The sequence below is a fragment of the Eublepharis macularius genome, chromosome 1 (genome assembly GCF_028583425.1).
Source record: "Eublepharis macularius isolate TG4126 chromosome 1, MPM_Emac_v1.0, whole genome shotgun sequence".
In the NCBI taxonomy this organism is placed as follows: Eukaryota; Metazoa; Chordata; class Lepidosauria; order Squamata; family Eublepharidae; genus Eublepharis; species Eublepharis macularius.
The window spans coordinates 50,925,440-50,948,305 of record NC_072790.1 but is presented as its reverse complement, the minus strand read 5'-3'; the positions used below and the strand labels follow the sequence as shown (position 1 = coordinate 50,948,305).

General features: G+C 41.0%; 1 protein-coding gene across 1 annotated transcript in view; it reads right to left on the bottom strand.

Moving 5' to 3' along the window:
• Window positions 1-19,358, bottom strand: part of MBOAT2 (membrane bound O-acyltransferase domain containing 2) — a 105,592-nt gene extending 86,234 nt beyond the window's left edge. Inside the window, exon 1 of the mRNA XM_054978934.1 lies at window positions 19,142-19,358. Coding sequence (XP_054834909.1) covers window positions 19,142-19,213 — 72 coding nt within the window. The 5' untranslated portion in view covers window positions 19,214-19,358. The remainder of the gene's footprint in view (window positions 1-19,141) is intronic.
• Between the last annotated feature and the right edge of the window lie 3,508 nt (window positions 19,359-22,866).

The window sequence follows — 22,866 nt, the reverse complement described above, 5'->3', positions numbered from 1 at the left end:
CTCCCTCTTTTGAAAGACAGGAACTCACAGAACTGCTGCCACACAAAGTAACTTCCAAATACAGAAAATACCAACATTTTACTTAAAACTTGCTTTTCAAATGGAACCGCTCGACAAGTGGTTTGGTAACATAATTTTTGTATATTGGTCTTGGTACTGTAATAAAAATGATGATGATGAAATGGAACCGCTACTGTTGTATTGTTTGGAGCACATGAGAGAACGGAAGCCTCCATGTGGCACACGCATTTCTTCCTGTGAACATCCTAAAAGAGGGTATCCCAAACTTGTTAAATCAAAACTGGGATCCTTTGTTTGAGAACAGCTGGTCTAGGCTTCAAAACAAGTGGAAAAGTTATCTTTCTACATATATTTGCCAGCTGGTGTAACAGGGGCTTCTTTTCATTCACAATGATTAATTTTAGTAATATGCCGTCACTATCCACGGTAGGAAAGGCTAGAAACTCAAATATCTACAAAAGGCGTAAGCCAACAGCATGTATCATCTGTGTGGAACTCGTCCTGTGAGGTTCCACAAGGCTTAGTCCTAGCCCGCATGTTATTCTGTTTGTTAAACCCTTATGAGAACTACTGGCAACATTTCTTTATCCAACTTGCCCGCTGACGCTGCAGAGACCTTGAATCACTGTCTGTGCTTCCATGGCTAGGAATGAACAAGTTGAAACTGAATCCTGACAAGACAGAAGAAATGTCGGTTGGGAAGATTTGAGTCTTGAAGGACAATGTGCTTTCCACATTTGATGGGAGCAAGCTTACCACGCCAGACTTGGTTAAGAGTCTTGTGTTTATACTGAACCCAGTATTATTACGGGAGAAGGAAGTTGATGCAGCTGCAAAAAATGTTTTCCACCTTCATTTAGCTTGGAAAAGGATTCCCCTACCCTGACTCAGCTGATCTGGCCATGTGGATCTATGCCACTGTGACCTGTCGGGAGGTCAGAATGGCTCCTATACTTCTATTTTCCCATAGACTGTGTAAAACAGAATTGTTCAAGAGGAATTTGTTATAAAAGAGAATAGGATGGTAGAATCAGGAGGGCACTTTTATGAAAAGAATAGGATTGTAGTCTATTCCAGTGTTTGTTGTATGTATTATCTTGTTCTTAGGGCATAGTCTTCTATTTTTTAATTCTATTTTCTCAATTATTAATGTATCATGTTGTATAATTTTTGCAGTTTTCTAATTTTTTGTAATCCAAGTACTATTGCACTATGTATTGTCGAAGGCTTTCGAGAACGATGGTTTTTGTGGGTTTTCCGGGCTGTATTGCCGTGGTCTTGGCATTGTAGTTCCTGACGTTTCGCCAGCAGCTGTGGCTGGCATCTTCAGAGGTGTAGCACCAGCATCTTCAGAGGTGCTATACCTCTGAAGATGCCAGCCACAGCTGCTGGCGAAACGTCAGGAACTACAATGCCAAGACCACGGCAGTACAGCCCGGAAAACCCACAAAAACCATACTATTGCACTGTTTATCGGATGCTGCAAGCTGTCTGACTGCAGTTTTGTAATCCACTTTTAGTCTCAGCAAAAAAAAAAAAAAGGCTATAAAGTAAATAAACTTAAATGGACCAACATCTACTGATGAACAAGATAACATTTGAACATGAAAATTAGGAGAGGCACATAGAACATGAGAGACTGTATTACTAGAAAACAACTGTCCTTTCTTTTAGATGCTGATGAATGTGATTTTATGGGACTGGAGTTTCAATGTATATTTTCACAAAAACTCTTTTGCCTGTATTAAAGAAAAAATTCCCTTGAGATGTATAACTTTAGAAAATTACGTTTTCCCTTTCTCTTCATGACTGAAGAATTCACATAAACTGATGAGGAATACTTTCAGAAGTCAATATATATCAGAAGTCAATATATATCAGAAGTCCAGTGTCTAGTGGGGTGCCACAGGACTTGGTTTCGGGCCCGGTACTTTTCAATATTTTTATCAATGATCTGGATGAAGGGATAAATGGGCTACTCATTAAATTTGCTGATGATACCAAATTGGGAGGAGTGGCAAACACCCAAGAAGATAAGAGTTAAAATTCAACAAGTCCTGAATACTCTGGAGAAGTGGATGGTTGTGAACAGGATGCAATTCAACATAGATAAGTGCACAGTATTACATCTGGGCAACAAAAATGTGATGCACAAATACAGGACGGGGGATACACTTCTGGGTGGTAGTGTATGCAAAAGAGATCTTGGGGTAAGAGGGAACTGTAAACTAAATATGAGCAGTCAGTGTGATGTGGTGGCAAAAAAAGGCAAACTCAGTCTTGGGTTGTATCAAAAGGGCCATTGCATCGAAATCGCAGAAGGTCATAGTCCCTCTCTATACCGCCTTGGTCAGGCCACACCTGGAGTACTGTGTGCAGTTCTGGAGGCCTCACTTCAAAAAGGATGTGGACAAAATTGGCAGGGTGCAGAAGAGAGCGATGAGAAAGATCAGGGGTCTGGAGACTGAGCCTTAAGAGGAAAGGCCGAGGGCCTTGGTAATGTTTAGTTTGGAGAAGTGGGCAACAGAGGATAGGACTCGAAGCAATGGGCTTAAATTACATGCAGAAAGGTACCGGCTGGACATTAGGAAAAACTTTTTCACGGTCAGAGTAGTTCAAAGGTGGAATCAGCTGCCTAAGGAGGTGATGAGCTCCCCTTCACTGGCAGTTTTCAAGAAGATGCTAGATGAATATTTGTTAGGGATGCTTTAGGCTCATCCTGCATTGGGCAGGGGGTTGGACTAGAAGGTCTGTATGGCCCCTTCCAACTCGGTGATTCTGTGATATACACAATTGTATAAGGAAGCAATGCAGTTTACAATCCAAATTTTGAAGTAAGCAAGACATTGGACAGCAGGTGGAATTGCCAAAAAGACTAGTTAATGAGTACCGCTTATCGTCACCATTTCTAAAAATCTTCCCTCAAGAACTCCTTCATTTTGACCAGCTCTGTACATTACAGTTGCCACAAAGGTCAGCATCAAAATGATGAGTTTCCCATCTCGTGAAAGCGGGATTATTATGTTACAAGTTTTCCTACCAGCAAATACCATTGACATAGATGATACAAACAGCAGGCCTCCCACCTCTTTCCACCACTACCTCAGGAACTAGTGAGGAAATGGGAGAGTGGACTGCATGCCAGCACACACTTATGTCACTTCCATTAAAAAGCACAAGTGACATAGGGACACCTTAGCATTTTACAAAAACTCTATGATGAAACCATAGTAAGTGCTAGAGCATCCACAAACATCACTTTCGATTTTTACCAGAAGTGATGTAAGTAGGCCAGCAGTACATTAGGCCTTGCCCCCAATTTCTCCTGGGATTGCAAGCCACAGCCTGGCAATCTTTATAACAGATAGGAAACGTGTAATGAGATGGCTTGAACTTATGCAATGAGTTGGGGTAGTGTAGGAAATTGAAAATGATACCTTCTTGTGTGGTGGGTGGGTGCGTGGGAGAGGGAGACAACACGTGCCTGCGCGTCTCGTGTAGTTCCACTCTAAGACCAAGTTAAGCATATGTTTAATTCTCCCACTGAAATCAGTAAGATGCTATTCCTGCTCACATGTTACACACGTACAAGCTGAATTGTGTGAACGTTTGATTTTATGAAATAGCCAATGCATGTTTACTTGACCAATGAAACTTGGAACCAGTACCTAGATAAATTTGGGGTTTAAGTAACACATTCAGCAGTGCATGTGTTGAATGTAACATGATACTTACTCAATACACGTATAAGTGTACCTTGTACACAGATGTATGTGTCTTCATTGTAACTTGTGAACAGGGCTGAAGTATTTAGGTGGAAAAACATGGGAGAGAAATGTACAGGATGTCTGCATAAGTTTTGTCCCCGTACTGCTTCGGTTTATTTCCTGATTTCTGCACACTTTTGTGTTGTCAGTTTTTACTTCAATTTTTTGTTTTCTTGTCTTCCCCTTTACCGCAATCTTTCAGGAAGCCAATTTTGAGACTTTTTTTCCCCCCTTGGGCATAATATTTCTGTTTTGTTTGTCCTGCTCACTCCCACCCACCTCCAACCCATTTTTCAATGATTGGATACTGATCACCATTGAACCACTCCTCTCCCTCACCTTCATTTCCCTCCCTCCTGTTCACATTTTTGATCTCTTTTTAGACTTGTCAATTCAATAACAATATATGGACCTAACATTGTAACAATAATTGCAGCAGGTTCTCTGAATTATCCACTTTCTTTTTTAAAAAGTCTCCAGTCTTCTACGCGGAGATATGCATTTTTCTTTATATCTCCACAAGGGAAGCGCTAGAGGCTTACTTTATTTTTTAAATGAAAGCTCAGAATTCTGAGAACCTGCTGCACCCATTATTACAATGGCAGGTCGCAATAGTGATATGAAACTGACAATTTTTTAAAAAATGCAAAAGCGTTGGTGGCCATTTCTAGCATCAGAAAAAGTAGTGCTGTTTGAAAAGCACATAGCCATTGTTGCTCCAGGCTCTGTCCCAACAGAGTGCTTATCCCACCAGTGCCAGCCGCCATCTCCAGGCTCTGAGTCAGCCCAGGTAGGGCGCTCCAGTTTGGACTGCAGGCGGGGCACTTATGTATGGCTGGCAGAGGCACTCCCCTTCTAGGCTTCCCCATGAAAAGACTGGCAGTGTGTTCATTTTTATCTATTTTAAAATTCAGCCCTATATCGATATAGCAGTATAAGCATGCAAAAAATAAAAATGGGGGTGCTGTAACATCACCAATGATAGCACCCTTGTTTGAAAATTCTGATTATTTAAGGCGCATGAGGAAGGAAATAAATTCTCAGAAATGTCACTTTCCCTGAAACTCCTGGGCAAAGGAGTAATATTGCAACTGGTTTGACAGGAAAAAAGGGTTGCTTTTGGTTTCTCATCCCTTTGTCCTACTGAATTTCTGCAAAAAATATCCTGCTTATGTGTTTTCTGCAGTGTCTGCAACCTACCCAAGAAAGGGTACATACCATCTTAAAACTCTGTACTTTTGCCAACTATTGTTATATTGGTAGTGGTTTGTGGGCGAGGATGAAGGGGGAAAACAATGTGAAACCTTGCCCGGCATTGCAGCCCAAGATCCACATTTCTTAACTGCTGTTTTAAGGTCTAGAAGGAAACAAAATGTCAGTGAATGATGACAGAGGATCACACTAGCATAGCACCCTCAGTTACCATCCCAACAGTGCCATGGATACCCATTTCACTTCCTAAAGGTATCCACAATAAACTAGACTGGAAGAGGCAGCACAGAGGAAACTGCATGTGCTCTTAAGAGCGACAATACAAGGCAGAAATGTGGCATTAGAGGAGCACCAAGCAAAGGAGTACCTCCTTTGTAGAAATGCAGCATCAAAATAAAGACATTATACATTATTTAAACTTCTGTGTTATGCATAGAAGCAGAAATATTGGCTGCTGTAACTACTGAATCCAATTTGTCTGGCACATTCCAAGTCTGCTTTAAATGAAGCTGTACATAGTTTGCAAATTACTTGCAAAAGCAGTCTGCCTAATAAATGTGAGAAAACTATTCTAGCAGTTTCCTAGAACAAGTGCTGTTCTTACGAAACTTGTTTAATTAATCACATCCCACTGAGCCCAGGTATCTTGACAGTTCTTGTTTTTGCATCTCCAGTGGCACAAACATATGCAAAGCAGCAAAATTCAAAGATGACACTTACTGAGGATACTGAATGAGAAGCCTCGTAAAATGCTAGCTGCCAAAGAAAAACCACATATGACTTCCTAATAAAAATTCTCTGAAATCAGAGATAGAAAATATAAGTATATTAAAAAGACCACCTCATCTCAATAGGGAAATTTTACATCCATCAATTAAAAAAATGTAAGATAAAAAATAAAACCTTCTCATGACAATGCTATATTATTTTACCATTGAATACATACTTAGATTTTGGCCTTTACTCCTATAGCTTTCCCATTAATAAGAACAGAAGTTCCCTTCAGAATTGCTCCCAAATCCATACACCAGGTGCTTTTCCCATCTCAAGCCGAACTGTAGGATAGGAAGACATTAATTCCAGACTTGACCCAGTTCTGCTACAGCTCTACTAAGGTCGTATATAAATTTGTGCCATACAGGGAGCACAAATGGTAATACCATACTGGCTCCATACCATTTTTACCAACAGGATTTCCAAAAGGATTTTTTCTCTCATATATTACAAGCTAGAGAACCAAAAGGAACTGCAGAATGGGGGAACCAATTAGAAAGGCACCTTGGAAATAATTCTTTGAACTCTTGTGAATTTGAGCAGGTAGCTTTCTCATTCAACTCTTTCTCTTTTAATATTCCATGCCAGCAGGAGCATTTTCAGTTATTTTACTAGCCATGAAATGCTGGATTAGAGTTTAGGAGGGAAGGCAGAGGCTCAGGAATATACAAACTTTTAATTTGAAAGCCTCCCCTCCACAATCAATCTCTGTTGTTAGTGATTTAAAAAAACCTCTGGTGGCGGGTACTGGGAAGCTCTTCTTTCAAAAGTCATTGCCACTAGAAATAGACAGCACTGAGCTAAATGGACCCATAGACTGACTTTGTATAGAGTCACTTGTTCTGTACCTGAAGACCTCAAGGCAGGGGAACTGTTGCACAATCCTTAATCCCAGGTTGGATTAGTCTGAGCAGGTTACAGGCCAATGACTTGAACCAGAGCCACTTTTTAAAAAATACTGAAGGAAAAGGAACCTTTTGAACTTCAAAATCACAGCATTTCCCCCTATGTTGTCAATTTTATTTTTCTTCTGTATGTTTTATCACCTTAGGCCAGAAAACAAAGACTTTAACAGTTTTTTTTTAAGGAGGCTTTTCTATTGGGGAAGACAGTTGCTGCCATGAAAGTCAAATTTCTTACATGTCCTCAGCACCTTACAAAAGTAAACTTTAAAAAAAAAAGCAGTGGAGAAGCTAATTACTGCCCTTCAAATGAAGAGAATTAACTAGCCCTTTCTGAAGGTAAACATCATGAGGACAAAATAGTCTGAACACCCTCAGGGACTAAACCTGTTAAGCAGTTTTCTCTACTAGATCTAAGGGATTACAGTGACATACTTCACTCAACCCAGCTTCTGTTTCTCATCTTTCCTAAGAGCTAAATTAGATGATTTATTTCTCCGCCTCCTTTCTAAGGGTTAAATTAGATGACAAGAGAATACCTGAGTTTGAAGCTACTTTTTAAAGTTAAACGGGTACAAATCAGACTGGTAACATGAAAGAAATCTCTCTCTGCCTCTCTTTGCTATCTTTATCACCTCCACAAAAGGGGCCATTTGCTGAGGGGGGCATACAGACACCCATAAAAAGCCTGAAGATTGATCGCAAATCTCCTGCTACCTTATTTAGTTTTTGTCTAAGATGATTCACTTTCGTTAAGACAATTCTCGTTAAGACAATTCTCACCCCACTGTTTACATTCAAGGAAGTTTCAAAATGGAATGATATAAATGTCTTTATTCTGCGCTTTTGTAGTTCTTCCCCCTTCTGTTGAGGCTGTTTTATGTATTTTGCTTGGCAAAAGAAAGTTTTCTTCAAATCATTATTATTACTTTATTTATAGTCCACATTTCTCAGTGAGACTCATGAAGGATTAAAGGATAAAAACAGTACAATCAGCATGATTGACAGCATGAGACAACCAATGAACAATGCAATAGGCCTAGGAAAAATCCAAACAACTACGGCAGGTAAACTATAAATAATATAGAAAATGGAGAGCATAAGCCTCAGCAATGAAATAGGACTAGGAGTAACACATTTAGAATTTACTGTTTATTGAAATAGCTTAACTATGACATTAATTATACTTTGTTGTTCAAGTGCATTTTATCCAAATACTTTGTTCAGTACCCATGTGATTCAGAATTAGTACGAGCGATTCGGAAACTTTAGCAACCTAAGGAAACCCACCCACTCCCATCCTACTTTTTCATGGACTTCAAAACCCACCCCTCCTTCCACAAGCAAGGCACGCTGCAGGGAGTCCTGTGCACTCAAAACAAAAGAAACCGAAAGAGAAACGTCACACAAATCCTGGATTTCTAATATTCAATTTAGAACTGATTAGTTATTACTGTCTTTGAAATCGGAGTCTATATGCCGCCTCTCCAGAGACCTGCTCAAGGCAGTTCACAGATCAAGATAAAATCATTCAAATTAATAGCCATTAAACACCAACCAGTTAAACTCAGTCATAAAGCATTTGGCAACTTCAACAGTCCTCAGGCTAGAACCAGATTGTAAAAACAATTTATAAAAGATCCTGCCAAGAATGGTGATTATCTAGGCTAAAATCTCATGCGCTGGAAAAAAGGGTGAAAATTAGTTCAATTTTATACTGGAAGTAATGACTGCATTAGGATTGTACCTCTTTTGTGCCACTTAGCCAGATTTTCTAGAAGGCAGTTCTTGCTTCCCAGTGATAAATCAGTGCATTCCCCAGCTAGTACTATGAAGTGATCTGGAAGCTAGCTGATTATGGGCAGCAACTCTGTGACCTTCAAGCCTTCAAAACTAGAGGAAAGAGAATCTGCCCCTTGCAGCAGAGTGGTGTACCTGCCACTATTCCTAGAAAATCACATTAGCTAAATGGATGTGAAAAGGGCTCACCCTTGTCCTTCCAAGAGACCTGTGGACCCCCTGGAGAACCTTCATGGACTTCAGCTTGACAAATCTGAAAATTCTAAAACTGACATGCCTAGCTGGATGTTTATATAAAATTAAATGTTGCAGTGGTTAATTGACTAAAATGGCTCCAGTAGTTTCAGAAGAACTACTTGCACAAGAAATGGTACATGAGACAGCATCCATGGACTATAAAACAGATTATACAGTCATCACGAGTAATACTAATCAGTGCAATCAAAGCCATATTTATGTCATAGATAAGAATCCGTATTCATAAAGCTTGTTTAAAATAACCATTGGGTGTCACCATTGGACACCCAATACTGAAAATGTTATTGAAAAATAAAAGCAGGACCTGAAGCTAGAACATAGGCCTGTTGATTAAGTGAACACGATGCTGCTATACCACTACTACTCCGCACTCTCAAAGCTCCTCTCCTCCCAGAGTTTGCTCTCGCAGCCCATGAAAAAACCCCAAGAAACCTTTAGAAAAAAAATCATGAAACCAGGAAGTGAAGTAGGTTGTCCTCCTCAATGAAAGCCCTAAGCCTTCTTGTTAACTGGATAGTAGATCAGAATAACGTCTGCTTCCTTCTCTTATACAGGCTGAATCTAAGACAGGAAAGGGGTGATATCCTCTAGCTCACTGTTTTCCTTCTAACTCTTCCTCTTTTGCCTCCTACTGGCTTAAGACAGAGAACATCCACAGAACTTCCGTACGAGGAGGGGAAATTCAGATATCAAAATACAACTATTTTATAAGAGCAATTCCATTTCCCACAGGGTTGCTTCTTATTCTCAAAGCGAAGGGGGAAAGGAAGAAATTTTGACTTAGTAAAACAAAGATCATAATTCTGTTGACATTTCTTGCATTAAAAGGGCCCCAAATATCCAATGGCATACACATCAGCCCGCCTTAATTCAGATCATTAATACATTATGAATCAGGACAGACTTATGCACAATTACAAGGGTTGCATGAATGCATGTGTACTATCCAGAGTCCCTTACATCTCTCTGACTGGCTTCCGCATGGTAGTGACTGAGTAGTTACTGTAACCATTCTCATTTGACGAAAAGAACTATGATTCTCAAAAGCTTATGCTACAATAAAATTGGTTCATCTTAAAGGTGCTACTAGACTCTTTTTGATTTCGCTACTACAGACTAACACAGCTAACTCCTCTGGTTCTATAAGGTATGTGCCTGGACACAAAACCCTTTTCTTAAAATAAAAAAGAGGCAATATGCATGCTTTTCTTGTGTTCTTAATGCTAAGTTTTTAAAAATGGTTTTATTATTTTTAAAAGGTGGGAGTTTTTGCTACTTAACCATGAATACATCCAAGATTAAGTTTTGGAGTTCAATGAACTTCTACAAACATGTACAAATCTTTGCCATTCTCCTCTACTGAGTCTCTCAATTCAGGAGCTCTGCTGTGCCCAAACTCTAAAACAGACTGATCCTTCTTGCAAAAATTCACAAGTTAGATGGAGTGGGGCAACCTTGCCCAATGAAATCAACCCAGTTTATGGAAAGTGTAAAACTGCTCTGGCTATATTTGTTACGAATTTGCAGAGCTTCACAGTCCTGAAGAGCGAATGCGCTTTATTTCTCTTTTCTAGTTTCAATTCAAATGTTAATTTCCTGAATGCCCAAGTCAATCTCAGACTGAAGTCCAACATGTTCTTCTAATCACAAAGTAGTTTTAATATTCCATTCTCTAGCCACAGAACAAGCAGCCACCCATGCTTCAAGGTACATTTCAACATCTGCTGCTGCAACTGCACTCTCTAATTTACTACCTATAATGAACTGGTACAGTTCCTTACAAGTCTGAATATATGTGAAAAAGTGGGGGACTGTGTTTCCAGGTTCCTCTAGGCTAGCAACAAATTTTTAAGCACCCATATAACCAGGTGCACTGGAATTTTTTGTGCACATGCACATAAAAAAAGCTGCAGAGAGAAAACCTTGCCGTGCAAAAACATTCCTCTGTTCAGCAACATCATAAAAGCACGTGTATTATATTAAGCTTAAATGACTGCAGTGTAGTACTACCCATTTGAATACCGCTCATCTGCACTTGTTTAAAAAAAGCAATGACAAAGTGTATTCCCTACCAACATTCTGTGTTATTTGCACAAGAAAAAATATGACCCTTTAAACTACAAGGTCTGTGTACATGTTTATTACTACACTGCTTTTGGATCAAACCACTGAGATGATTTTGCTTTTTAAAATATATATGCCCACATTAATCCAGATTCCACCTTCACAACTGTTCGGCGGGGGGGGGCACTAAAGTATGCCTTCTGTCTCCGCAGTCTAGTTTGCTTCTGTCCTCAGAGCTTCTTAGAGTTGTTCCTGACCGATTATTTTATCTGTCAATTACGAAAAGCGCACACTTGTGGATTCTGGCACTGGGGGAGAAATCAGGCATCTGTTCCTTAACATTGTGAAGAAAAGTGATGCAAGATGCATACTTCACAATAAACTGCATTGCAATATGGCAGTTTCAAACTCAAGAAGCTGACTACCAAACAGTAGAGTTCAATAGCACCTTTAAGACTAACCAACTTTATTATAGCATAAGTTTTCAAGAACCACAGCTCTCTTCGTCAGATGCATCTGATGAAGAGAGCTGTGGCTCTCAAAAACGTATGCTACAATAAAGTTGGTTCTAAAGGTGCTACTGGACTCTACTATTTTGCTACTACACACTAACATGGCTAGCTCCTCTGGATCTACTACCAAACAGTGCCCTTCATTAACAAGCCCAGAGAATGTACAACTGACTCTCTCTATATCTCTACATAGGTCTTCTCAATTGCCTTCTTTTGAACCTTTACTTTCCTCCAGTAAGTATAATCTAAACAGAAAAAAAAATGGAAGAGCAATCTTCACAAAGGTAACAAATGTAGTCAGAATTAGCAAAGAAGGCAGCTGAACAGTTTGGGTCCAGCTAGACTGAGGTCTGTTGTTACACTGAAGTTAAGAAGAAAAAGGCAGACTATAAATATCGTAATAAATAACTGACACTCACGCCCACTGATGCGACAGAGTGAACCATAAGACAGCATTGTGAAGTGGTTAAAGAGTAAGACTAGGATCTGGAAGACCCAGATTTGAATTGCCCACTCTGTCACAGAAGAGTGCTGGATGATCCTGGGGTCATCACACAATGCCAGCCTAAGCTACTTCACAATATTGTTACAATGATAAACTGGAGGAAAAGAAAAAGCCACCCCAGATCCCCACTGAGGAGACAGGTGAAATATAAAATTAGGGACAATAAATAAATAAGCCAAAGTATTGATTGCTATGCAAGACCCTGCTTGATTCCTGGACCTCCAATTCAAAACCACAGATGGCATGTGAACTAGGATTGCACCTTACTTTTAAATTGTGCAATTATAATGTAATCATTGAATAATCCCATAAAGCAGCATTTGTTATCATGTGCCATGTATTTTGGAATGTTTTACTATGTGTTACCTAGAACAGGTGGGGTTGTTGTTGTTTTTTAATTTCTCATTTTCTGAGTTCTTGGATTGACATGCCTCCAACACATTCCATGTCTTCCTCATACACAAAGCAGTGAATACTTCACTGTTTCTCCAAGTAGTAGATAACATTCTCAAGACAAACTCAAAGACATCAGTCTCTAAACTTCTCTAAGGATACATTAATAAAAATATGCTTTTGAAAATAAAATTTCATTAGGATAAAGATTTTAAAATGAGCTTTAGACGTTGGAAGACTACGCAATTCTAATATTTTTAAGCACCATATTTCCTTCCAATGCAACTTTTAAATGGTTTCATATAAGCCCCCAAAATAAGTTCATAACAATGGGCAGCAGTGTTAAATTTTGAAATTTCAACTTGCTTCCTGAACTGCTATGGTTACCAAAGAATTAAGTAAATTAAATATGCTATGCTAATTTGTTGCTGCCTATTTTGAACTTTAAAATGTACAAAAACAGATTTATATTATATTGAAGAACAGCTCCACAGAATCTGTTACGCTCCCTTCCCAAACTCAGTCTGGCTATTTAAAAGAGTGAACAGTCCCTGCAGGTTCCCATATTCTTTCAAAAACCTGCCTGACCCAAGCCATCTTTAGAATGGAAGAAATACACATAAACACACCATGTAAAGCTTCTCAAACTACTTTCAATTAAAAAAAAAACGATGGCCAGTTTTCAGCAAAAGTTAGCATTCAACATATTATCCACATCATCCTATGCGTCAGTCTCTCCCCACCACCATCATGATACTTCTGTAAACTGCATGTTGTTGGCACCATATAAAGGGCAGCACTTAAAAGTATTTGAAAAAGAATTGCCACCCAGCCGAGCAATGAGACATGTTTTTAGAAGATGCATAGGCTGCTGCACGCAGCATCACAATGCATGTCTTAGAATGGCAAGAAAGGTAGGATTTCCAACACTTAAGTGATCAACATTCCATGCACTTGAGTGAGGTTCAAGAGACTCTTGTTAGGCTTTAGATAAACAGAACATATGACCTTCAAATGGAAAGCCAGACAGGTGCTGCCAGACTTCTTGAGCAGCAGGCATGCCAGTTCAATGAGCCCAGCACCCGCAAGTCACTCGGGGATTGTGGCAATGTGAAGTGAAACAGGCAAGGCCATATGATGGCGCAAAACTGTGACAGTTGGGACATTGTCTTTTGTACTACATTTCTTCCATGATGACCCTGTTCAGGATTAGCAACTGTGTTTTAACTCAGCAGTGGCTGCCATTTGGACATAGCCAGAGATTTTCATCTGTTTTCAGTAGAGAAAGAGCGATTAAATTGAAGGCGGTCCACAAAAACACCCAACTTACAACACAGTTTGCATCTTGCATATGTTATCACAACTATCTACTATGTTTCATTGAGTAACCTACATTCTGAATTGTCTCCTCCTTGCAGGCATACCACACATCTGTATTTATACACCTATTATTGCTTTGCATCTACCAAAGTGAAGGCTCAATCCTTTAATTACAGGGGATATGTTTATTCCTTACAGAATTGTCCCTCCAGTGACTGCTATTACACCTGGTTATTGCCAGCTGCTGTCACCTGGGGCTGGAAGCTTTCCCAAGTCTCCAGATATGGAATTAAAACAATTTGTTCCAGGCATGATGCTGAAGATTTAGACTGCTCTCCACTTTGGCCTGGTCTCTTGAGTCTAACATGGCAGCTTTTCTTCTCCACTTAGAAGCCATACAACACCTCTTGTATATCAACTAGTTGCCCATTTCTATGCCAACCATAAAAGAGCAGTACTGAAAAGGATTTCCATCTTCCACAGATATCATGGTCAGACTAAGCATGAGCAAAGCAAAAAGCTATGGATCCTTCTGAACAAACAGGGAAGCCCCACCCAAAGGAAAAAGGCAGGAAGAGGGCAAAAAACAAACAGAGATAACTCTGAATACTAGGTGGGAAATTTCCCAATAGTCAACACCCAAGACAAGTCAGTTCATGTATTAAAAAAATTAGCCACTGCGACAACTCTTGAATGTGACCCTTGGTCACCAATACAAATAAAAGAAATTTCAGACAATTCAGTTCCATATGAATTAAAAATTATTTCAGGTGCCCGCTTCAAACTATATTCCAACAATTCAATGAAAATTTCAGTGTCTTTACTGCTGGTCAATATGATGACTGTTCCATATAGTGCTATTAGTGTGCAAATATGCTTTATAATCTTTACTTTGTCTATCCACATAGTCTCCTAGAAAAGGTGGTCATTTGTTCTTATTTGCATTTTAGTGAGATTGCAATGTACTAACTGAAGTTCATAGCGGAAGAGGAATATGAATTCAGAACTTGTTTCAATTCCATGCACATTCCAAAACCAACTCTAACAAACTTTCGTATTTCTGCTGTTTTCCTCAATGATGAATCAAGCTTTTACTCTGGAAAGCTCTTACTATGGAAAATTTTGTTGGTCTTTTAAGGTGTTACTGGGCTCTGATTTTCAGCCAATGAATTCAAGCCCCAGGGTTGTAGCTGGAAATTTTAACATGGAGGACACACCAAATTAACACAAAACACCCAAACCACATTTTATTGCAGTAATGTTAAAAATTAAGTGCCAAGTGTGCCTCAGAACTCACTGGCCAATCAAAAGCAGGAACAAGTTTACATATTTGTGACAAACTGCATACAATGTTGTCTGCATTTTTAGAGTTCTCTAACCAAACGGGTTGAAAAGGGTTTTTTTAATGGAAATATGAATTCACAGAATGGTCCTGGCATCCAAAATCATCTGGTTAAACATAATTTATTTTATAGTCCACTTTTCTCACTGAGGCTCAAGGGGATCACACAGTATAAATCAATGCAATTGACAGGATGAGGCATTGAACCAGCAATGTAGTAAGACTAGGATTACAAACAAAGCAAAAAAAAAAAGATATGATATGTCAAACAACACAGAAAACAATATAATAAGGCACACACCTTTGTTTTTCACCAAATGAATGGCAAAAGTTATTTTTATCTATCTGGAGATGAATGTGAAATAGCAACACAAGTCCTTTTCTTACTTTATAGTATATGACTAGAATAATCACAACCACCCAAGTTACAACACCAGCTGCAATCACTCCATCAATACATGAGATTCTGATTCTTAAGAACAGAGAAGGCAGGGAGAGAAAAATAGTGAAGAAATTGTTCATAAGAAGGAAAGCAAAGAGTAAACACACAACACTCAAGAGATTCCCTGAAGCAGGATATGCGGACCAAGTTCTGTGGGCCCAAGATCAGGGGTCTGAAGTATGGGCCTCCGCTGCTCACCCACACACAGAGGCACAAGGTTCACAAGTCGGTTAGTCTTAAAGTTTCTACTGGACTCTTTACTATTTTGCTACTACAGACTAACACAGCTAATTCCTCCGGATCTAAGGTTCATATAGAAATCAGTAAAGGATGATTTCATAGAAAGACCCCAGAAAAGAGCCTGAGGGCCAAACTACAAGTGACGCCTGACACTAGTTGGACACTTGTCAGCTTCCCTCAAGTTTTGATGGGAAATGTAGGCAGCTTGGCGGAATGTTGGACAAGTGACAGTTGAAAAGTCCATTGGACAGCAGTCGGAGAGCCAAGCTGCAAGACCAGGACACCTACATTTCCCATCAAAACTTGAGGGAAGCTGACAAGTGTCCAACTTGTGTCATTCATCACTTGTAGCTTGGCCCTCAGATACCACCATAGGGGGGCCTGGATGAACCAAAAATGAAGTGAAGTGTAGGGGACTTGCTCAAAGGCACTATGCTACTGGTCACCCGCTGGTGGGACAGCCATTGCCTTTTTGCCTAGCCTTGGGGCATGTGAAATGGGATACTGGACTAGATAGACTATGGTCTGATTCAGCAAAGCTTTCACACTCTTAATTCAAAGGCTTGTGGTACAGATGAAACTTGCCACCAGTCCAAGAAACATCAGGACAACATTATGCTGTCTTATTAATCCACTCAGAGCACCAATTTATCAATGAAAGTCCAAGCAGGCGGAATATGCTTCAGGAACTTCCATTTACAAGCATACTCAGTTCTATTTTTATAGTTCCAAATCTGCAGCACTCTGCCATCCAAGAGTTATCTGTAAGATCTTCTCTTCTAAGTGTTTTCTTTTAGAGGTACTCTGAAAATAAAGCTGTTTCAATTGGATAATCTTCTGTCTGTACTGTATTGCACTCAGCATCCAAAGAGCACAATTCTGTCTCAACCACCAATACAAAAGAAATATGTTTCTGAATGGTCCAAATAACAGGGGGGGAAATTGTGTACGCTCTGTAAATATTTCAAAATGCTATGCTGACAATTCTTGACTGAAAACAGTTGTGCCCTCAGTTTAAAAACAAAACAGAACTAGCACTTCTTATGCATTTCTCATGCAGAAGTATGACAGGTCACAAGCCCAGCCTTCTCTCCTCTGCTAAGAAACCTCCTTGTCTTTCACAGATGGAATGATTTCATACTTCTACATAGCAGCCACATTTGCTGTGGGTACACATATGCTACACCAGTATTTATTGCAGCAAAAATGCTCCTAAACATTCAATAGGCACAGGTTAGAACAGCCAACCAGGATTTTGCCCTTTATACTGATGTGTTTGCTTCAGAACACATTGGTGTAATACTAACATACCCACAGCACAAAGTGAGAAGTGACCATATGCATTCAGCTGCTTAAACACCAGTACTATTGAAGGGGGTTAATGGACTGTAGCTTACACCTAGTGATATCAACTCACACAAAGTTAAGTACTGCCAAGTTCCCCATTCAATTCCAGAGTGATGTAACTTGCCACCAGTCCAAGAAACTTGGACAAGAAACTTTCTGGCCATGAAAGCCTTCGACAATACATAATAGTAAGAGTGCTTGAAGTAATATCTGGGAGAGGCAGGTGAATCCCCTCTCTGCCATAGAAGATTGCTGGGTGACCTTGGACCAGTCAGACACACTCAGCCCAATCTACCACACAGGGTTGTTGTAAGGATAAAATGAAGAAGGGAAGAACCACATAAGCCACTGTGGGTGTCCACTGAGGAGAAGGACAGGGGTATAAATTAATTCACCTGTGCCTCATTGGTTCCAGTGCAAAAAATTCTTTTCCACTGAAATTAACAGAAATTAAAAAGACCTTGCAAAACCATAATGCAAGCACAGAACAGAATTACTCTGACCCTAAAGGAGGGAGCAGTATTCAAAAAAGCCATACAAAGCCCTCGATCTATCCAAACACCTTCCAGCAAAGCAGGAGCTGCATATAATAGGATCAGGCTCACAGCACCAGCTTTGATCTCTTAATTAAATGTTGTTTGTAATCATGCTGACCTACTCCTATATTGAATTTACAAATTACTGAAACTCTACAGAGAAGATATCATAAAAAGTTGTTTTAAACTACTACTGCTCTTCAGTAAATATTATAACACTGGGGGGGGGGGGTACTTCCCTGTAATAGTGAAGACTTGACTTCAGCACTGGGTAGTTTTTTATTTCTTAATTTTCTATTAAAAGCAAGTTTATACAGCCTGCTTACAGCATTTTAATGGGATGCATGTTGAAGGCACTTAGGTGGGGCTAACAACCAAGTTAGTTCCAAGCCTTCATCCACCTACTGTATGATGGGATGTACCGTTTGAATAAGTCTTTAACATTGTTACATATAGGAAAGCATGTTCACCAGGCAGCTGGTACACTGAAGCCATATTGCCACTCATATTTTATATATAGAAATAGCAGGCAAATAATTTAATTTGTACACTTAAGGTTCTACATAGGCACTGTGCACCTTCCTGTTATATGTACCTTACTTACAACATTCACATAACTCAAAATAGTTTCAGCTTTACTGGCAAGACACAATGCTGTGTACTACACTGTTTTTAGACAAAGTTATCCCGATACACAGTATTCACTAAGACACAGAGATAAAATAAATACTTGCTATTGGTCCACAGCATACCTCACCTATTAACTGCAAACTGTTAAAGCTTCGCTGCATACCAAAATCCCTCCTACAGCTAGCAAAAAAAGGGTGACAGTATTACACCTTCCTGAAGATACACTGGAAAAGAGGAAATCCTTGTCCCCCAGGGAGATCGATAAGAGTTTCACCCAGAGATTTCACTACAGGCAGAGATTCTAGCTACCAATCTATTTTCTACTCTAAAACGATAGGCACAAAGGAAGCAACTAAGGCCACGATCCTAAAACCACTTACCCAGGAGCAAGCCCCACTAAATAAAATGATACTTCCTTGTGAGCAAGCACTGGCTTGCACTTTAACTACTTTAAGTCTGCATACACCTTGACTGTGATTTCTGAAACAGCATATTATATATATATATATATATATATATATATATATATATATATATACATATACTGTTTATTACTATAACACACCTGTTACCATTTTTTAAAAGCCACAATAGCCTCTCGAGGTGCTCAAATGCACGTTTCAAAGCACACTCGCTTGCCACATAGCGTTTTTCAGCCCCGGTGGCTGCTCACAGGCACGCCACCACACACACACACCCTCACGAACATGACCGCCCGTAGAAAAGGGTGGATGCGAAAAGCCCCACCGCCTGCCGTTCATCCACACACGCCCTCCTCAGACCTTTGTGCAGAAGGTAGCCCCTCAGCGCGCGCGCACCCTCGAGAACTAGTTCTGCACACACATTTCTTCCCCCCCCCCATCAAATCCGCGGATTAAATGTTCCAGATGCATCGTGGGGTGGGGTCGTGAGGAGGTGGCAGGGAGGAGGGGACGCTTGCTCGGAAGGGGGGAGGGGATAAGAGAGGGCACGAGGAAGGCCCCCCCCCCGGTTCTTTTTCTCGCTCGCCCTCTCTTCCTTCCTCCCCCCTCTCCGCAATTGCAGGGGCGGCTGCTGCGGGCGCCCCGGGCTCCTACCTGGTCTATCGGCAGCCGCACGGCGTTGCTGAGGGGCTGCAGCAGCGTGGAGCCGGTGGTGCTGGTGGCCATGGCGAAGAAGTCGCTTCCCCAACTCTGGAGCCGGCCCAGGAGGATGGGGGGGAGGAGGAAAGCGGGGAGAGGCCAGCCGCCACCGCCGCCTCCCGCTCGCCCGCCCTTATGCCCAGCGCATCAGTCACAGCAGCGGCGGCGGCGGCCGCGGCGGCTGGGAGGGGGGGGGGGAGCCCAGCCCTGCGCGGCGTCGTGACAACAAGGAGGCCCGGTGAGCGACAGCCGCCCTGCCCAATTGGCGCTCGCCTCCGGCCGCTGAGTGACAAGCGGGGAAAGCCCAATCGCGGGGCCACTGAGGCCGCCGCCGAAGCTGGGCCGGGGCGGGCGAGAGGGGAAGGGAGGGGCGCAGATCGCCGGCCGGCCCCGGCTGAGGTGGCGGCCCGCGTTCTCGGTGTGGAGCTGGGGCGGCTCGGGGAAGGCGGCTGAGGTGATGAGGGTGTCAGCGACAGTTTCCCGAGGGGGGTGCAGAGGGGAAGAAAAGGTGGGTTTGGGGGCTTCAATTTTTTTAAAAAAATGTCTCTGGACCGTTCCTATGCCTGTAACCGTATACAGTTTTGTCCCGCCGCTTGATGCCTGCGTGCATTTTCAGCAGCATCATTTACAACCGAGTGAGCGCGCGAAATGATCTTAAAATGTTCAATATTGTGCATTTTGGAAGAAGCCGAGAGTAGTTTGAGGTATTCGACCAGTCTTTCTTTCAGATAGTCTGTCCCTTGTCCCAATAGGCTTGGGCTGGAGTAACTTTCCTTAGGATTGCACTGGCAAAGCCTGTATATTTACGTGAGAGTAAGCCCCCGTGGATTCTGTGCAACTTCCTTCCAAATAAATATCTCACGGTTCTGCGGTTGTCATGCACGTATTTATATATATGGAACCTTGATGCTTCTCTGATCCTCATCACCATATATCTTTTTTTAAGGGTGACTGACAGTGAAATCCTAAGAAGAGTTACTCCAGTCTAAGTCCATTGAAATTTGGACTGGAGTAACTCTGCTTAGAATTTCACTGTGAGTTGATGATGCGTATATTGAAGTGACCTTGTAAGTTCTCAGAAACATAGCTCGACATCTGCCAGGGAATAGGGTTGTTTCAGAGAGGTATACTGAGGGGTGGCTCAATGGCAATACATACTTGTACAGAGAAGTCACAGATTCACTGCCAAGCATCTGCTGTTAAAAGGATCAGGTATTAGGTGATGTGGAAGACCTCTCTTTGTCTGAGACTCTGCAGAGGAGGCAATGTAGACCTTGATATGGTATATCTCGTATGGCAACTTCACGTGTGGTTGCTTCCAGGTGTTAATGTCTTAATTAAATTTTACATGTAAAAATACATGAAAGAAACTTCACACATTATTAAAGAGAAAGGGTGCTTAGGGAGATATGACTTAGAACAGAGGACTGTATTTGGAATACTCCTTGGAACTCTGTAATAATAATATAACATTCAATTTATATGCTTTACACCCACTCAGAGTGGTTTACAAAGTATGTTATTATCAGGGCTTTTTTCTGGGAAAAGAGGTGGTGGAACTCAGTGGGTTGCCCTTGGAGAAAATGGTCACATGGCTGGTGGCCCCACCCCCTGATCTCCAGACAGAGGGGAGTTTAGATTGCTGCAGCCTGGAGGGGAATCTAAACTCCCCTCTGTCTGGAGATCAGGGGGCGGGGCCACCAGCCATGTGAGCATTTTCAAGAGGTTCCGGAACTCTGTTCCCCTGCTTTCCCCCTGAAAAAAAGCCCTGGTTATTATTATCTCCACAATAATCATCCTGTGAGGTGAGTGGGGCTAAGAGCTCCTAGAAGCTGTGACTGACCCATGGTCACTCAGTTGGCTTCAAGCAGAGGAGCAGGAAATCAAACCCAGTTCTCCAGATTAGAGTCCTGCTGCTCTTAACCACTATACCAAACTGGCTCTCTAGTTTTGTCCTATATACAAATTCTGTCCTACATAATACTTGTAGTACACAGAAGTGACATACATAGTAACATAGACAAATTACCATTCATGGCATTTTTTTAAAAATGGCAATGATTTCTTGCATTTTTATAAACTTTAATTTATAGTCCACCTTTCTCAGTGAGATTCAAGACAGATTACATAGTGTAAATTAATATGAATTATGGTTGAAACTTCCTATAAACGATGCAGTAGATTACAGCAGCAGTCAGTTCATAGTAGTATCGTGTGCAATCCCTATCCTTTTTTTAATACATCTCTCTGAACAGCCCTCAGAGCACAACATTCTGAAACCAGGTTTAAATATACTTTTCAATCATTCTGATCAAACTAGATTGTTAATTATTATATCACACACAGAATCATCAGTCTATGGTACAGAAAGTCACAAATAGCCCACGTATTAGGCAATTTTGCATGCCAATAAATTCAGACTGTAAAAAGGATTATTTAAATAGGGATTCCATTAATATAGAAATGACATTGGATCATCATGTTTCCCATTAATACATGTTATATATGCTCAGATTGGTATCCTGCACCACTGGAACTCTTAGGGGTTAGGATAGTTTTGCTGGGGTCAGGGGAGGGATTTCCTCACAACCCTCTGCTTGGCTGCTGCCTCTACTAGCTTATGTGGGAATTCCTCTCCTGTCCGCCAGCATGTGGCTCTGTCTTTGAAAACTACAGTTCCCAGGTAAAATTGCATCATCAGCCACAGGTTTGAACCCATGCCCGGTGTCTCTTTCAGCTTGACCCTATGAGGAAGCCTGAAAGGGATTTTATCCTGGCTAAATCAGATAAACGGTATGGAAGTCTGACAGCCTAATTCTGTCTTTCAGACAAACTGTGTGTGCCTGGGGCAATCTGTATATCTGAGCGAGAGAGAATAACAACAACAACATTTGATTTATATACCGCCCTTCAGGACAACTTAATGCCCACTCATAGCAGTTCACAAAGTATGTCATTATTATCCCCACAACAAAACACATTGTGAGGTGGGTAGGGCTGAGAGAGCTCCAGAGAGCCGTGACTGACCCAAGGTCACCCAGCTGGCTTCACGTGGAGGAGTAAGGAATCACACTCGGCTCTCCAGATTAGAGTCCTGCGCTCTTAACCACTACACCAAACTGGCTTACTCTATCTAGGTCAGGCAAGCTGTGTAGAAAAGCCTGAGTGAAACTATCTGTGTGGCTGTGAAAAGAGTTTATTCTGTTAGTGAAGACCTGTGTGGAAAATTACTTTGTGTGACTGAGTCTGTGAAAATACTTTCAAGAAGATACTTTTTTAAAAAAACTACCAAGCTTAAGACCTATTCTGAAACCAATATGTTTATCAAAACTCTGTAACCATCATGCTAATTGTCTTATAAATAAATTCTACTTTTGGTTAAGAAAAAAGGATTTCTTTTTTGTCTCACATCCACCTCCACGCACTGTTTTGTCACACTACTATCTATAACAAGCCTTCCTATATTACCAGTTAAACCAAGGAGGTCTAAGGCAAAAAAGTCTTTGGTGGCAGCTAAAACCTTTTGAGGGTGTCAGGGAAGCAGCAATATATAGGTCACAGAAACAAATAAGGGAAGGTATTCTCAAGGTAAAAGGTAGAGAAAGCCTGAAGCTCTGTGTGAGTGGAAAAGAGTATCGGTGGTGATCACAGCCCTCCCAAAGTAAAGGTTTAAAGTAACA